At 47.1% G+C, this 18522-nt stretch overlaps 1 protein-coding gene across 8 annotated transcripts in view; it reads left to right on the forward strand.

Annotated features, from left to right (window-relative positions):
• ITPR1 (inositol 1,4,5-trisphosphate receptor type 1) overlaps positions 1-18522 on the forward strand; it is a 348439-nt gene that overhangs the window by 283047 nt on the left and 46870 nt on the right. For all 8 annotated transcript variants that reach the window (XM_040245980.1, XM_040245986.1, XM_040245987.1 and 5 more), the window contains 5 exons: positions 108-230; positions 1585-1689; positions 4623-4815; positions 10388-10510; positions 17566-17741. In XM_040245980.1, coding sequence (XP_040101914.1) covers positions 108-230; positions 1585-1689; positions 4623-4815; positions 10388-10510; positions 17566-17741 — 720 coding nt within the window. The remainder of the gene's footprint in view (positions 1-107; positions 231-1584; positions 1690-4622; positions 4816-10387; positions 10511-17565; positions 17742-18522) is intronic.

The raw sequence follows: 18522 nt of genomic DNA on the forward strand, positions 1-18522 counted from the left end.
AGGGGAGACTCCGTCTCTGGAGGGGAGACTCCACGCGTGTGCTGTCGTTGTCCGTCCTGTATGGGTCTTCCTGAGACGGGGGCCCTGTGCCATGGCCCTTCTTGCAGGTGGAAGTGATCAAGAAAGCCTACATGCAAGGTGAAGTGGAGTTCGAGGATGGTGAGAATGGTGAGGACGGAGCCGCCTCCCCCAGAAACGTGGGGCACAACATCTACATCCTAGCTCATCAGGTGCGACCCCTCCCCAGCCCCCCTGCCCGACAGTCAGTGCCAGCATTCCATGCATGCGCCCTTAAATTTGCTTTTCCTGTAAGGATTCAGCCTGAGGTGGTTTGGGCACGTGGTAACGTGGCTCACGGGTACCGCCAGCCACCTGACCCCGAGTGCGAGGTCCAGGCTGCTTCCAGTGTTCCATTCCCGCAGGGTCATGTCCCTCGGAAACCCCCACATTTCTTAAAAGCGTTCCCACTGAGCCGTGACACTTGGATAGTTTATGACTGTGTCTCCAGACACTTGAAAGGAGTCTTAGTCTTTTCATAAATATTGATGAGTCTGTCTTAACCGTCTCAAGAAAGAAACCTCAGCTGCCTGGCCTATCGCACTTGGAAATCTTTGGGAACTTGTCACTCTGCCTTGTCTTTGTTTGCCTTTCGGGGGATGGAGTAATACTTCCTACCCTGGCACCAGAATGCCCTGTTTCGTAACTCGCTTCCCAAGTGGCTGGGCTTCTGAAGATACTTCCTCTTTCTGGAGGTTGACGTGCTTGGAGCGGGCTGAGGTGTGTGGGCAGCTGGGAACTCGGCTGCAGGCTGGTGCTTCTGGTCCCCTCCACCTCTCTTAGGTGGAGGCGTTTGATAGAAAACAGTGATGGGATTGGGCTGGAGGTTGATAAGTCCTTGCTCTTTGTCTCCTCCATTCCTAGCATTTAATTTCGCCCCTGGGAGTTTGGGAAGGTTACGTGCACACTGCTATATTTAAAATGGATAACCAACAAGTACCTACTGTATAGCACTTGGAACTCTGCTCGGTGTCACGTGGCAGCCTGGATGGGTGGGGGATTTAGGGGAAGAATGGATACACGTATATATATGGCTGAGTCCCGTCGCCATTCACCTGAAACTATCACAGTATTGTTAACTGGCTATAACCCAATACAAAATAAAAAGTTTAAAGTTTAAAAAAAAATTATATGCCCAAATCAGCTTACTCAATTTTAATGAGCAAGTACATATTGATAATGAAATGATTTAAGCTTCAAAAAATGGTAATGTAGCCCCTGTGAGGTTTCAGGGCGTTCCTTAAGGAGGCTCTGTGGGGTTGGATAGAAAACCCCACCTTCCTCCTGCCTGGCCAAGGAAACCAGGGCAAAGTGGGCCCTTAAGTGGACATGCGCTCCCCACGCCACTCTGCCAGGCTCCCAAAATAGCTGCCGTGCAGAGCGAGCCTCAATGGGGTGCATGGGGCCCTGCCTTCACCCTCCAGCTTGCTGCTTGTTCCCATGCGTCTTTTCTCCCCAGAGCTAGAAGGCAGCTGTGTGTTGCTGTTGCAAACAGAACTGACTCCCCTGTCTGCACTTGTGTTCTAGTTGGCTCGACATAACAAAGAGCTTCAGACCATGCTGAAACCCGGCGGCCAGGTGGATGGAGACGAAGCTCTGGAGTTTTATGCCAAGCACACGGCCCAGATAGAGGTAAAGGCCGGGTACACTTGGGACCCAGGCTTATGTTGAGGGCTTCCACAGTGGGTGCCCTGGGCTGGGGCTGGTGTGCGGTCACTGGTCTGAGTGGTAAACAGGTGGTGAGAAGCTATGGTGCACCAGGACCCGCACTCAATGCTCAAAGCCAGTGACTGCCAAGGTAGTGGGGGTGTAGACACCGAGTAAGGCCAAAGGAGACGCGCTGTGAATTCGGACAGGGGTGTGAGGATGACCAGAAGGTATCATGAGATGGTACCACGGGAGGACCGGCTGGCAGCCTGTTCTGAAGAGTGTTACCCCAGCGCAGACCTTCCGAAGGATGGGAATGAAGGGGCACAGCCAGGAGGCTAGAGGTTGGCAGGCCCCGAGGTGGGAGGTGAAGGTGAAGAGGTGGGGCTTAGGGAGCAGGAGTGAGAAAACACTGGATCAGAGAGGAAAAAGACAGCCCCAGGTCCTGCAGGACCGTCCGGCATTGGCGGGAGGAGTCTGGACTTTACCCTCAGAACTCCACCGAGGAATAATACGACCAGATCTACATTTGAAAACACATACACACACCCACAAGAAAGAAATCATCTCCATTTTGCAGATGGGACAACACTGAGAAGGGACTCAGAGGTTGCGTCACTCAGCGAGAGGTCCAGTTCTCAGTGTCAGGGCTGACATTTTCATCCATGTCTGGCTGACCCAGAGCCCATGGGTGTTTTTAATGTTCCTTGCGTTGTCTCCTGGGGGCTGAGAGGGCCCAGACCTGCACGTGCAGGATTCAGGCAGTAAGGGGTGGTGTGCCCTGATCAGCTAATGAGGAGATGCACAAATACAGTATCAGTGTCAGAGCAAGGATTTTGAAAGACTAGCAGACTCCTTTGGGCCATGTGAGACTTGCAGGATAGAGACAAGTTAGAGGATAATCATACCCACGGTCTGGGGTCTCGCAGCTGTCCTCATAAAATGCGTCCTTTCACCCATCGGTTGACCATGACAGTGTGCACGAGCACGTAATCTCAGTTGATTGTTCATGACCAGAAGTTTGTTCTCTGGAGCCCTTAGAAGACAAGCCTCAGGTATTTGCGGTGTGGAATGTCAGAGGGGAAGGAACCTTGGAAATGGTCTGGTTGAGCTCCTTGGTTCACCATCAAACTGACATTTGATCAGGTGCAGAGGTGTCAGCAAGGTCACCCACTCTGCTAGAGGTGGAGAAGGGCTGGGATGGATTTTGATTCCCAGCTGTACATTGACTGAAAGAGAGGCATGAATCGATCTTGAATAATGGAGAAAAATGACCAGGCAGGGCGGCCTGAGCTCTTGAACTCCTGTTCCTGGGCAGCTGCTCATACCTTCCAGTCTCGCAGGACACAGAGAGTGCTGTCATTCCCAGGCTTCCGCAGACCCGCATCCCATCACTCGGGTCACACCATGCAGGTCGCCCTGAAATCTGAGCATCTGTTCTTGCCAGGAGACCACCTGTTCCTCCATTGTCTCTTCTCAGATCGTTTTCCTTCCGTGTAAGGGGGGCTGATCCAGAGCCCCCCTGACGATATAAAGCAGGAGGGCCGTGGGGAACTGCAGACTATATCCACCCGCTTTACCAACACCTCCCCCCCACCTCAATCCCGGTTAACGAGGTTGGCTTATGCACCAGACTTGGTAACATGATCTCCAGTTTGATTTGGAAACCACTGGTGTCCAGACGACATCTCCAAGGATTCAGGGAGGCTGGGCTGTGGGAACCTGCCTCCTCTCAGAGTTTCCCACTGCAGCTTGACCTGAGTCATCTCTCCTGCTGCGCTGGGAAAAAAATCACTGGGAGACTGGGAACCAGAACGTCTCAGAGAGGGTGTGGCTCTGGGCCTCACCTGACTTGTCCAGCCCCTGGTGAGGAAGGACACAGGGAGGCCCTGCCCCTCTAGTACTGCAGCCTGAACCCCTTGGAAATCTCTGGCCCCTTGGGACTATGACTCAACGCAGTGTTGAAAAATTTGAATAGTCTCCCCCAGATTCTCTGGGGACTAAACCTGTCTAGGAAGAGCATGGGGAATATCTGTGAAGTGTCCACCCCAGGAACCAGGAAAGCTAATTAAAAGAACAATGAGCGTGATACCAGTATTAAAAGAAACTATTGTTTTATGCATCACACATGTTAGATGCTCTGAGAGGTCAGAGGTCACTGCATCTGTGAAAACCAAAGATCTCCTTTTTGAGTTCCTATCTAGGGAAGAGAACCCACCTTTGTAATCTGAGAAAGGCTCTCAGGTGAGATTGGTCCCATGACCTAGCACTACATGGTACAGTGGGATCACCACTAGCTCTGTTTGGCTGTTTACATTAAAATTAAATAAATACTAAGCTCCAGTCCTCAGTTGTGCCAGCCACATGTGCTAGTCCTCAGTGCCCGTATGTGAGGGGGGACTCTGCTTTCAAAGGGACAGACACACAGTTGTAGCATCATTTCATCATTCCCGTTTTCATCATTCCAGAAGGTTCTGTTGGACATCTGCAGCCCCAAGCCTCATATGAATCTGTACACAGAACACACTTTGAATTGTTCCAGATAAAACTTCATCACAGTAGAATTCATGGGTCTGAGATTAGAAAAATATTTTGACTTTCCAAAATGGTTTTATGCATAAATCTAAGAGATACAGCCCAGTCCGGGAGTTACAAAACCCAAGACGACTCTGGGTCAGGTCTGTGTTATGCTTGATCTTTAATTCTGAGATGGGACTTCCTGGTGGTCCAGTGGTTAAGAGTCCAGTCTTCCGATGCAGGGGGCGTGGTTTCAATCTCTGGTCAGGGAACTGAGATCCCACATGCCATGTGGTGTGGATAAAAAAGAAAAAAGAAATCTAGGCTGAGTACTGAGCCTGTGGCAAGTGCTCACGAAAGGCTTTTTGACAATTTTAACCTCCTCCGTTCTTTCACCCTAGATTGTCAGATTAGACCGAACCATGGAGCAGATTGTCTTCCCCGTGCCCAGTATATGTGAATTCCTAACCAAAGAGTCAAAACTGCGGATATACTACACCACAGAGAGGGACGAGCAGGGCAGCAAGATCAACGACTTCTTCCTGCGGTCTGAGGACCTCTTCAATGAGATGAACTGGCAGAAGAAGCTCAGAGGTGGGTCAGCGCCTCCAGGTGCTGTGGAATTGTGTGGTTCTGCGGGTCTTGCACACTGGGGTTCGATGGTGAGTGCGTGGACCTCCCTGTAGGAGCAGAGCTGGTGGGGTTCAGGATTCTGTCCCCCTCTGAGCACCAGGACTACCCAGGCACCTTGGGAGCTGGTAAGTGGGCTCCAGCCTCTGAGAGGTGCTAAAAAGGCTTCCTTCCGGCTGCCTTTGACCTGATTCGACTGGAGAGCTCCCAGAAGGACTTAAAATGCTCCTATTTTGATAGGGAAAATTAAAAGGATGGAGAACAGACAGGCCTGCTGCTCACAGGATGACACATTTGAGCAGGAGGTTGAGCCTACCTGAGAGCTCATTGACCAGCCCACATGCTCAGAAGACACAGGTCTTCCCCCTTTTATAGGGCAATTCGGATTGTACACCCTAGGGTCATTTTCTAGGCAGTGGAATCACTGGCCACAGAAGATGCGTCACTGCTCACCAGCGAGTTCCATTGCGGGGCCCAGCCAGGCTGGCGACATTTCCTCATCTAAACAGGGCTGCCCTGGCCGGCTTCTCTGCGGCCAGTTTTCATTAGGGTTTTGGTGTGATCCTTCACTGCGGACAGTGTGCTGGGCACCAGCTGTTTTGACCAGCTTAGAAAGGATGCTGATTCATTCCTGTCATTAGTCAGGAGCTAGGGTTTGTATTTGCAACCCTGGATTCCAGCTGCCCCTGTGATCACTCCAGCTCCTGCTGAGGGGCAGGGCTGCAGGAGGGGAAACTGGCTGGAGGTCAGGTTCTGGGTGCTCTCCTCGTTCTCCCTCACCGGCCCGAGCCGGCGCAGACCTGCCTCCTTTGCTGCCGCCCCTGCTCTGCTCCGCTCCACTCCCTGTCTCCCTGGAATCAGTTAGTGGCAGAAGGCGTTGAGCAAGCAAGCTGCCCGCCAGGCGCTGGTCTCACCCCACCCCTACTCCATTCTCTCTCATCTCTAAGGGATGCCTCATCGACCAGCACTTTAAAGCACGGTCATATGTTTGGCTGAACCAACTCATTTGTCACCCAGCCCCACGCGAGGTGTCTAGCTCACCTTTAACAGAGCAGCATGCGTCTCCTCCATGGTGTGGACCTCAGAAGCCTTCGTGGACAGGTGGCCCCACTATGAGTGTGTTCTTGTAGCCACCGTGGGCTCCATCCGAGCTCCTATAGCTCAAGCATCGTGAGTCGTGTGTTGAACATCCTCGCAGCACCATGCTCATGCAGTCAGATAAGAAAGATACCCCAAAAAGGTTGACAGAGACCCTATGTGTATGCTTGTCTTCTCAGCTATGGCGTTCAATAGAAGGGAACTTCCTCTTATTTGTTGATTTTGCTCTTCATTGAAATAGTCCATGATTCCAACTTTAGGTGATGATCCCGAATTCATGGTTTGGTTCACCCAGACCTCAATGATAGCTATTAAAACAGTGGTTTTGGACTTCCCTGGTGGTGTGCTGGATAGGAATCTGTCTGCCAATGCAGGGGACATGGGTGTGATCCCTGGTCTGGGAAGATTCCACATGTGGGGAGCAACTACGCCCATGTGCCACAGCTACTGAGTCTGCACTCTAGAGCCTGCACGCCACAATTTCTGAGCCCACGTGCCACAAGTACTGAAACCTGCGTGCCTGGAGCCTGTGACCTGCAACAAAAGAAGCCACCACAAGGAGTAGCCCCCACTTGCCACAAGTAGAGAAAGCCCACATGCAGCAACGAAGACTCAGCACAACCATAAACACGTGAATTTTAAAAAATGATTTTACCCTTTCTAATATATAGGTCTACTAAGTCCAGGCAGATGCTTTAACCTGTGAGCTACAAGGGAAGCTCAATATATAGGTCTACTAAGTACTGCTACTAAGACTGATCAGATATATTCATTCTCTCTAAATTGTGTTATCCAATAGGTATAGAAAATAGGCTCTCCAGGGGGCTTAAGAATTAAAAGAAAGATTTTCACCTTTTATGATGAGGTGAGAGACCTTGTCATCCCTCTTTCTGAGATGTTGTCTTCAGCCTGGCAGAGTAGGAAGACCTCAGCTGCAAGAGGTGGGGATCTCTGAATTCGTTCTCTGTCCATCACCCACTGGCTTTGTGACCTGGGCAGGTGACTGAACCTCTTCTAAGCCCTCCCCTATAAACTGCCCAACGGATTGATTGGTCAAGGAATGGCCAGCTCATCATTCCAAGATTTCTATTGCTTTGTAGCTAATACCTTCTCTTATTTGGTCTGTCTTTGTTTCAAAAGCAGTTTTTGTTTCAGTGAAGCTTAAACACAGCTACAGTTGTCAACTGAGAGATTTTAATTGGCCTCATAGCTCTGCTGGTAAGAGAAAAATTGAAAGTAATAACTGAATTAAACATGATTTGCATATTTAGGAAGAGGAGAAATGTACTCATTAGAAGTGCAATTAAAATGAAATACATTTTCCCCTCTAAGTAGCTTATTTCTCTTCTGATGTGTCTGCAGAAAAGAGTTCTCTGGCTTGTTTATGAAGCTGCTTTACCTTTTCCTGAAAGTGTCTCCGGGAATCATCTATGCCTTGGAGAATCTGTAGCTGGGGCTCAGATACACAGGGAGGTGTGTCTGAGACACGTGTTGCTTCATCTTTTCTTCTACAAGTATTAAGATACTTAGTTCCTATACTCTCTTGAAACCCTCTTCCCTGCTTTACTCAAAAGACACACACACACACACACTCACTCACACACACACACTCACACACACACACTCACTCACACACTCACACACTCACTCACACACACACACACACACTCACACACTCACACACACACACACACACACTCACACTCACTCTTGTGTGCATTCACATCCTCCATCCACTGTGCCTCTCTGATATCTTCTCCTGGCCCCAGGGATGAGAAAACTCTGGGCTAAGAAAACTAGAAGGTAGTGAAAGGAAATTAAAGCAGAGCTGCAAAGGCCGGCACTTTGTTACTTGGTGTTATGTGGTGTCTTGTCGTTCAGGCACTCGGTCCTGTCTGACTCTTTGCCACTCCATGGACTGCAACACACCAGGCTTCCCTGTCTTTCACCCTCGTGGTTTTTACATTCATTGGAATAGAGTGGGAAATTCCATTGCTCTATATGCACATGGAGTCTGTGTCCTCAGCAAGCCCCAGTTCCTTAAAGAGAAGACAAACTAGGATAAGAGGGTTAGCAGGAGGTGCCCTGGGTGCAGTTACTTAGATCGCCTGCCCTTCTAGGATCATGGGACCCTGTCTTCTTGCCCCTGTGTAGATTCCCAGTTGACTTGAAGGGTCGAATATTTGTTCATATTCAGAGTGACACCACAGTTTAAATACAGTGTTAGCCTTATAAAAATCAGATTTGTGAAAACTATATGCCAGAGTTGAGGAGCATTTATTACACTCATGTTAAAGCATCAGACAGTGGCTGTTCTTACACTTGGTTCAGGTTGAGAGCTCCCCTTGAAGAGAATCCTGGCTTAACCCTCACTGATCTCTGCCATTTCCTGCCTTTTTGTCTTTTCACTTCTTGTTAGTCTGTTACCCATACACTTATGGAGAGAGGATGTTGTAAATTCCCGTGTTCCCATCAGTCAGCCCTTGGCCATCCTTGCCATTGTTTCTTCTGTGCTGTTCAGAGTTTTCATATTCAGATCAGGAATGGGCTTCAGTCCCAGAAAAAACACCAACAGTTATTGTCTCCAGAGCAAGTGGTTTCTCATCTTAAATTTACTTCAGCAATTATTAATAGCTTATAAAATAAAACAAACTCCAGGAAATCAGGTTGACTGATTACTGGTCGGCTCCTCTACTAAATGGTGACATGAGCCCCTTAACTCTGTCCTTGTCACTGAGCCCAAGGGTCTCTGAGCTGAGGGGATGAGATTGCCACAGCTTCTATCCTCGGCTGGGCCTCAGTTTCCCTCATTTATCAAATGAGAGATGTTAAACCAGACGCTGCTTATGGCTCCAAAATTCAACGGTTTGGAAGCATGGCCTCTTACCAAGTGCAAGCATGTAAATGAGCAGTTATTAAATTATCCAGGGCTCTGTGTAATTGTGCCATAACTTTATTTTGACTAGAAGCTTATGAAGGCTTGGTTACTGCTATAGGCATTGTTATAGAGTCATCGGATTTGTCACTGGCTGCTGTCCTACAGTGAAATGGTGACATTAATGGGAAAAAGAAATAACACGCTAGACATCCATTTTCACCTACTCCATGCTTCCCTTTGGAGGAGAATTATGTTGAATGAGCCTGTCTTCTGGAAACTTTGCCTCTGGCATGGAGATGGAAATTATTCCCCCCATATCTATTCTTAAGCATCATCCTAAGTGTAAGGCACTACCAAAGAATTCAGAGGAAAAGGAAGCACCCGTACACACAGTGTGGCCACCGGCTTGTCTGCAGCTGAGATGCAGCCAAGTGTGGTGTCAGCTGTCAGTAACAATGGGATAAGATAGCAGCACTGCTTGGGACCTGATGCTTTCAAACTGGTGCTGGAGAAGACTCTAGAGTCCCTTGGACAGCAAGGAGATCAACCCAGTCAATCCTAAAGGAAATCAACCCTGAATATTCACTGGAAGGACTGATGCTGAAGCTCCGATACTTTGGCCACTTGATGCGAAGAGCCGACTCCCTGGGAAAGAGCCTGATACTGGAAAAGATTGAGGGCAAGAGGAGAAGGGGACAACAGAGGATGAGATGGTTGGATGACATCAGTGACTCAAGGAGTTTGGGCAAACTTTGGGAAATAGTGAGGCACATGGAGGCCTGGCATGCTGCCATCCATGGGGTCGCAAGGAGTTGGATGTGACTGAGCAACTGAACAATAACTGCCTCAAGGGTCTCCTGCCCTTTGGGAGGGCTTTGGGGCCCCATCCTTTCTCTACAGTAGCCTTTAGAAATGGAGCTTGGCTGCTGACCATCCAGGAAGAGCTCCTATTTTTGGTTCTTCTTCAGGAACATGGCAGATGACTTGGTGATGGGAAAGGGGCTGTTGTCTTGCTTTCAGGCATCAGTGAGTTGGTGAAGAATTTCAAGCAGGGAAGGAGTGTGGAAGTGGTAACATTGCTAGCCTGGGGCCCAGCTGGGCTGACTCTGAATGCTGTGTGTCCCCCCCCACTAGTACCCCCGACTTCTCAAAGGCTCATTGAATTCTCCAGTCTCCTTGGGCATCTCCTCCAGTCCCAGGGCCCCAGGGGGAACTGAGGACTTGGCACATGAACCCTGGATAACCCCCCAGATTCCATAACTGATGGTGCTGATGGGGGCATGTGGGGTTTTCAGATGCTCCAGCTTTTCCCCTTTCTTCTCTTCCTTGTCCCCCAGTTCATCTTCTGTTCCAGTAAGGACTCCCAACAGAAACAAACCCATCTGATGTCGTTCTGAGCTTATGAGTCAGCTTGAAAACAAGTGACCATTTTTAATGTTTGGTGAAAACCGGGAACAAAAGTGGGCTTTTAGGGGCAGAGCGGGAGGAGGGGCCTGTGGAATTCCCAGCGTTCTGGCTCACAGTCTCGAACCTCATGGGGTTCCGTCTTTGTTTTCACAGCCCAGCCCGTCCTGTACTGGTGCGCCCGCAACATGTCTTTCTGGAGTAGCATTTCATTCAACCTGGCCGTCCTGATGAACCTGCTTGTGGCGTTTTTCTACCCATTTAAAGGAGTCCGAGGAGGTACTGCCCATGTCTTTAATTTCAAGGAAACTTCTAGAAACAGCAGGATGGCTATGACTTGCATCTTAAATGGGATGCCTGGTAGTACTGGTGCAATTGATGGGATCCTAGTTCCCCATTTTCAGACACGATGAGAGTGTAGCTTCTACCACAGGTTTATTTTTTGCTTGTTCTTGGTGTTTTAACTTTTGCAATGTTGTGTTGGTTTCTGCCACAAGCAACGTGAATCAGCCATAATTAGACATACATCCTCTCCCTCTGGCCCCTTCCTTCCCTCTGCATTGTCATCGCTTCAGTTCATCACAGAGAACCAGACTCGGCTCTGTGTGCTACCCAGCAACCCCTCAGCAGCTATCCATCTTACACTTGATAATGTATATGGGTTGTTGCTGCTTTCTCCATTCATCCCACTGACTCATTCTGCCACTGTGTCCACGATGCCCTTCTCTACATCTTCAGCTCCATTCCTTCCCTGCAACGAGGTTCATCAATAATACTGTTTTTCTAGATTCCCTACATATGCATTAGTACACTGTATTTGTTTTTCTCTGACTTACTTCACTTTGTAGAACAGGCTCTAGGTTCGTCCACCTCACTAGAACTGACTCAGATTTGTTCTTTTGTATAGCTAAGTAATATTCCATTGTGTATATGTACCACAACATCTTTATCTGTTCATCTGTCGATGAACATCTAGGTTGATTATATGTCCTGGCTATTGTAAAGAGTGCTGCTGTGAACATTGGGGTACATGTGTCTTTTTCAGTTATGGCTTTCTTGGGGCATATGCCCAGTAGGGGTTGCTGGGTCAGATGGTAGATGTATTTCTAGTCTTCTTAAGAAATCTCCATGCTGTTCTCCATAAGGGCTGTGTCAGTTTACACTGCCACCAACAGTGTAGGAGGGTTCCATTTGCTCCACATCCTCTACAGTACTTACTGTTTGTAGATTTTTTGGTGATGGCTATTCTGACTGGTGTGAAGTGATACACTGTGAGTTTATTTTTCAATTTAATTTGAAATCATATAAACTGTTTATCCATATATATTTCTCAGGAAAGAAAGAGGAGAAGCAATATATTAAAACAGTAAGAGATCATCTTAACCTCCTTGTTTTGTATGTCAGGAAACTATGTATCAGGGAAGCTGAGAGATTTAGCCAGACACACAGCCCCTTAGCAGCTGAGCTAATCCTAGAATGAATATAGATAACTTTGATGCTCAGTCCAGTAGATTTTTTTCCTATGCCATACTTGTGGCATTGATTTTAGACTATAGAATTTGTAAAAAGTAATCTCTGGAATTTATTTTTTTTCTTTTTTTCTGGCAAGAGGTAATGGGAGGCAGGGCATGAATGACTTTAGACCAGACATCCTTGCCATTTTAGTCACTTAAGAGCTGCGTGCTGTTACTCACATAATGAGATATGCTGTCCATGGTCTTCATAGATTTCCTACCCCCATCTCCTTCTGGTCATCTGTGTGCACATTCTACACATTTTACTGAGGAAAGGCAAACCACTCAGAAATAGCGTTTTTCTGTTTGGGGCTCCTCAGTTTGCTTAACAGCCTTCTGGAGACATTTACAACTGTGGAGTTCTGGGGGCTCCCCTTCTATTAAACTTTCATGACCCCCTTTTCTGACACCTGCAACAGCCTCCTGGGAGGCTGACTTTTCAGCTCAATTTTCCATCAGAGCTTTTTGGCAGATTACCTCCACTATGTATGTTGCAACCTGGCAGTAGCTACCTTCTGTAAAACAATGGGATGAAGAGCCCAAAAAGTAAGAGAATAAAAACAAACAAAAAAAAGACAAACAGCACAGAGGTAAATCCAGAGCAGGCTCTGCTCTGGAGTTTAGTAATGCAGATGTGTGCATGACTGAAGTAAATTTAAGGTCCAATTTAAAAGTAACAGTGTGTTCTGTGGTATGTCTAACTTACTCATTTGAGGCATTACCTTTTCAGCTGAGCCTGAAGCCATGTGGAAGGCTTCACTGGAGTGATGTTTTCCCTGCAAGGCAGTACTTAAACACAAGCCCAAGGGGTATTTTCCTTTAAAATGGATTATGTCAGGATTCATGGTGTCCCTGTTGGAAAAGTTGGGCAGGTCCACAGCGCTGCAGGGTGTTCTCCTGGGGGGTGTCTGCCTGTGCTGGGCTGCCAGTTAGCAGAGGTGAGAGTATGAAGTGTTCAGCCAAGAGCTCAGGTGGAGGGGATGGAGCCCTCTTCTCACCTCCAGGGGCTATCACATCACAGCAGATTCTTCAACTAGTACTTTGGGTGTGTCTTCATTTTCCCCCTCCACTTCTTTAAAAAATATTTAAAACTGATTGTTATTCTGTACCTTGGCCATTTTCTTCACTGGTCACTTACGGCAGTTTTGAGGCCGCTGTCTGGGGACAGTTCATTGATAGCTCCCTCCTCTTCAGTGATAAGTCTCATTCAATGCAACAGCTAGACCTACAGAGTCTGGACTTGGTGTCCAGGACTGGCCCTAACACTCACCTGCCGCATGACTCTGGGCAAACCACTTCAGTTCATCCTCCTTATCCTCCCTATTAAGCAGTGCTTAGGTTGAGCCAGTAGTTGTGACACGAAGGTATGGATTTGGAAATCCCCGTAGTGGTCAGGAGAAAATAATTGCTGACCCAGTCAGGATCTCTGGAGCATCCTGTTTCTTGCCCGTGCAAGTTCAAGACCTATTGGATGATTATTAAAGGTCCTTCTGGCTTTACAGTGTAGCACTCAAGGTGGCATTGACCCTGGATCTGTAGAAATCTAGGCTTCCTGTTTTGGCAGTGTGGGATTTAGAACTTTGTGCCGATGCACTCAACAGAAAATATAATTAGATGTCCTTTGAGAGAAGGAGATTGATCTGACGTCAGGAAGTCCTTTCCATTATACAGTGACAGAAATCCCCCTCAAACACATCAACTCACTCAGAGGACTTTTTTTTTCCTTTTAAACATATTCTGGGGACATCTTCTATACTCAGTGTTGACCATCTTCAGGAAGAAGGTTGTTTCAGCCCTATCTAGAAACAAAATCTGATTGGTTACCTGAAAGTATTTTTTTAAGAGAAATATTTGTTCTTGTTGAATCCTGAAACTAGGGTTTCCAAAATGTCCCTCCTGCAGGAGTTTACTGACCTTTATGCCAGTATGGCTCTCTGACTTGAAAGGCTTGTGGCTGTCAAGGACACTGTGGCCTTAAAAGCTCCTTTTCAAAAGTATTTTTCCCCCTTTGGTTGAGAACTGAGAGTCACACAGTCTTTAAAAAGCATGAAAATTTGGCAGCTTCAGAATTCTTACTGAATTTGTAAGCATGCCATGGTGATTAAAGCCCATAAAGTACTACTTCTTAAACTTTCTTACTGTTGAAATTTTCAAATCTGTACACAAGTGGAAAGAAGAATATAATAAACTGCCACATACCCATCAGCCCATCTTTAACAACATTTTGCCTGGTTTGTTTCATTTATACTCCTACTGTATTTTCTGCAAGATTTTAAAGAAGTCTAGACATCTTGTTTCACTGTGCATCTCTTAACTTCAGAGAATATTTTTAAATGTGTATAATCACCATAGCATTCTCATATCTAAAAAGAACTAACAATAAATCATGTAATGCTGCTGCTGCTGCTGCTAAGTCACTTCAGTCGTGTCCGACTCTGTGCGACTCCATAGACAGCAGCCCACCAGGCTCCCCCATCCCTGGGATTCTCCAGGCAAGAACGCTGGAGTGGGTTGCCATTTCCTTCTCCAATGCATGCCTATCCCTATTCGTGTTTCTCCAACTGTCTCAAGGAAATCTTTCTATAGTTGTTTCTTTGGAATCTAACATTAATTTTTTTCTAATAATTTTTAAATTGGAGTATAACTGCTTTACAATGTTGTGTTCATTTCTGCTGTACAACATCATGAATCAGCCATATGTAAATAAATCCCCTTCCTCTTGAGCCTCCCTCCTACTTCCCCAATTCCATTACCCATGCCTAGGTCATCACAGAACACCAAGCTCCCTGTGTTATACAGCAGCTTCCCACCAGCTATTTATTTTACATATCTAGCATTAATTTTTAACTCTGCCTTTTTAGTGGGAAGACAGCAGATTTTTTATATTGTTTCAGGATTTGGGTACATGTGTTGTACCGTACATTTATTATACTGAGATATTAAGAGGCAGTTTAAGATGATTATGCTTAAGAAAATGAAAGGTAAGCCACAAGCTGGGCAAAAATACTTAAAAAACATGTCAGACAAAAGGCTTATATCTAGCCTATAGGAAAAACTCTTATAACCCAATAATAAAAACACTACCCATTTAAAATAATGGGTAAACGATTTGATCAGATATTTCACACACAAAAAAAAGGATATATGAATAGTCAGTAAGAACATAAAAAGATATTCAATGTCAGTAGTTATTAGAAAAATGCAAATGAAAACCACCTAGATATGTTATGAGAAACCTACTAGAATGGCTAAAATTAGAATGACCGACAATACCGAGTATTGGTGATGAGCTGGAACAGTGAAACTCCCACTCTTTGTGATGAAGAGGGGAAATGGTAGCATCAGTTTGGAAAATAGTATGGTTAGGTCTTCTGAAGTTAAATATATCCTTAGGGTTCTCAGATCTATTTCCATGTTTTTGTCCAAGAGAAATGAAAACATATCCCCACCCCAGAACTTGTACTTGAAGTTTCCCAGTAGCATCTTTCATCATAACTTCAATCTGGAAACAACCCCAGTATCCATTAATTGTTGAGTGGATAAATAAATGATGACACAGCCATGTTATGGACCACTACTCAGCAATAGAAAGAGCAAGCTATTAATATACACAATAACATGAATGAACCTTAAAAATTTTGCTAAGTGAAAGAATTTTTAAAACCTGCCTACTAATATTATTTTTCCAGTTTTTATGAAATTCTGGAAAATGCAAAGCTACAGTGGTAGAAAGCAGATCAGGAGTTGCCTGGGAGTGGAGACGGGGCAAGGCGTCAGCTGCCAAGGGCGCAAGGAAACCTCTTAGTGTGATACGATGTTTATGTCTCAATTGTGTTAGCAGTTACATGTGGTTAGATGACTGTATAAACTGCCCACAGTCATGCACTTAAAATGGATGGATTTTTTTTTTTTTTAATGATGGTTAGGGACCATCCACTCTGGTAGCATGTTATATTCGTGGTAGATTCTGTTTCACCTTAGGTGAGATACATAACCCAAAACTCCATTTTCTCTGTGGTAAATTGGAGGTGATCATAGTACCTCCGGAGAAGGCACTGGTGACCCACTCCAGTACTCTTGCCTGGAAAATCCCATGGATGGAGGAGCCTGGTAGGCTGCAGTCCATGGGGTCGCTAAGAGTCAGACACGACTGAGTGACTTGACTTTCACTTTTCACTTTCATGCATTGGAGAAGGAAATGGCAACCCACTCCAGTGTTCTTGCCTGGAGAACCCCCGGGACAGAGGAGCCTGGTGTGCTGCCGTCTATGGGGTCGCACAGAGTCGGACACGACTGAAGCGACTTAGCAGCAGCAGCATAGTACCCTCATGGAGTGCCAAGAGGAGAAAATAAATGATCATCCAAAAGAAGGGCTTGATACCATATCTAACAGTTGTTAAATGCACAGGAAGGGACACACCTGACCCTAGGACCCACTTCTTCCTGCACTTCTGAAAATCTTCTGCCTTTCAGTGCCCATCCCTGATCAGATTCTCCTTCCGGAAGATATCAAAAGGGAAGAGGCAGGTGGCTAGGGTCGGAGGACAGTTCTGAGAGAGAAGGTGAGTCTTGGCAGGTGTGGACAAAAGGAACTAGGGCAACCCACAGGCTGGTGGGAGAGCCTGGGACCTGCAAGGACGTTGCTTTCCCAGGCGGTGCTGCCATCCAGGCAGCTCTGGAGAAGTGAAACTCCTTTATATAAGCAGCCTTAATCATGTAGTGCTGCTTGTTTACATCTGAAGGAAACTCAAAATGTGACAGCATTTGAAATAGGGGTGTTTTTTTTTTAATGAGTGTTTTACAGAACCTTATTTTTAGCCCTGTTGGCTCATGTTATATAACCGAGCCGTCTCGTGGGACACTCTAAATAGAACTTGCAATAGCAAGAGATGACAGAAACTGGTATAAGCTCTTTGACTACAAGGATAATCTAATTGTAGGATGATGCTAATGATACGGAAGTTGCTTTCCTCCTTCCCTTGAAGAAATCTGATGCGGGCAGGGGACCTGCGATTTTCCTTTGCATACTTTTAATAGAAATTAGAAGTCTGTTCTCCCAGTTCGCCTCCCTGAAGAGTGAAGTGTGACACGTGGATGAGTTTTGCTTATGGAACAGACCCATCTGATGGATGCCTGCTGGGTACTCAGTGCTTCCCTTGGGGAGGCTGGAGTCCAGCAGGGATGGGGCTTGGAAGAGAGGGCACTGACTGCTAGAAAACAGTATCCCACAGGGCTGAGCAGGGATATCGAGGGTCAGAGACAGAAGGAGCACCTAGCCTATTTTGTGAGGAGAAAGGGGATGGGGGAGGCTTCCTGTCAGAGGTGCACACATACGTGCGTGCTAAGTCACTTCAGTCATGTCCAACTCTTCGCGACCCCATGGACTGTAGCCTGCCAGGCTCCTCTGTCCGTGGAGATTCTCCAGGCAAGAATACTGGACGGGGTTGCCATGCCCTCCTCCAGGGGATCTTCCCAACACAGGGATCGAACCCACGTCTGTTTATGTCCCCTGCATTGGCAGGTGGGTTCTTTACCACTCGTGCCACCTGGGAAGCCCCCTGGAAGAGGTGACATCTAAGCTAAGACCTCAGGTGAATAGGAAAGGGAGAGAATTTCCCAGGTAGAAGGAAGGCGTCGAAGGGTTAGAGGTAAGACAACATGCATGTGACTGGTCATGTCGGGGGCAGGAAACTGGAGGTCAGGGTTGGGCTGAGGCAGGCCAGAGAGGTGCTTGAAGAAATTGTCACTGAACCCGCTCAGGTGTGTCCCCTCTGTGAGGGGAAAGCCCTGGTCTCTGAGAGCCCTGCCTCCTGGTTGCAGGGACCCTGGAACCGCACTGGTCGGGGCTGCTGTGGACGGCCATGCTCATCTCTCTGGCCATCGTCATCGCCCTCCCCAAGCCCCATGGCATCCGGGCCTTAATCGCTTCCACGATTCTCCGGTTGATATTTTCTGTCGGGCTACAACCCACATTGTTTCTTCTGGGAGCTTTCAACGTAAGTACGAATCCCTCCATTGCCTTTTTTTTGTTTGTTTATTTCCATCTGAGTAGGAATGCCTTCCATTCTCCCTGGAATTTTGGCCTATGCCTTCAGTGCAGAAAAATCCTTTGGGTGAGCTGTTAAAATAGCAGAGGAGAGCTGCAGGGGGGCATCTCCCTCTTCCCCTTTTCACAGGACAGTGGACCCCTTCATGTGCTCTCTGGACACTGGCAGTCTCATTGTCAGGGAATATTTCTCTCTGAATTAAGCAAAGGGAGAGAGATGTTGAGATTTGGGTTCATCGTGCCCGTCAGGTCATTAGGTGTGCTAGGACAAGAGATTCTAGTCAGGAAGGCCAATGACCGCATGTGAACACAGCCCTCATTTCTGGTGAGGACCGCAGAGAACAGAGCAGAGAGGCAAGAGGGACTGTTCAGAGAGAGGGAGCAGGTGGATAGGTCAGAAGAGAAGCCAGGCGTCAGAAGGTGGGTTACTGCAAAGTCAGTAGTGACGTTTGGAAGTGCCGTTTCAGTGTGTCCAAAGCTTCCAGTGTGCTTCCAGTGTGCAAGGGTGGACATCGACTCCCTCTGTGGAATCCTTAGGAAATGGACATGACTGATACCAAGCCATAAATTGGAGAGGTTTCCTGCCAAAAAGAAGGAACAAGTTGGGATCTGTGGGCATCTAAAACCACCTTCCAGAGGTTTCTGCCCTGAGCATATAAGGGAGCTGAAGTCACTGCATAAAAATGGAAGTGATATTGCAAAATAGATTAACGCCGTAATTTAGGGCAATG

This window comes from Oryx dammah, unplaced genomic scaffold (assembly GCF_014754425.2).
Source record: "Oryx dammah isolate SB20612 unplaced genomic scaffold, SCBI_Odam_1.1 HiC_scaffold_9, whole genome shotgun sequence".
Classification (NCBI taxonomy): domain Eukaryota; kingdom Metazoa; phylum Chordata; class Mammalia; order Artiodactyla; family Bovidae; genus Oryx; species Oryx dammah.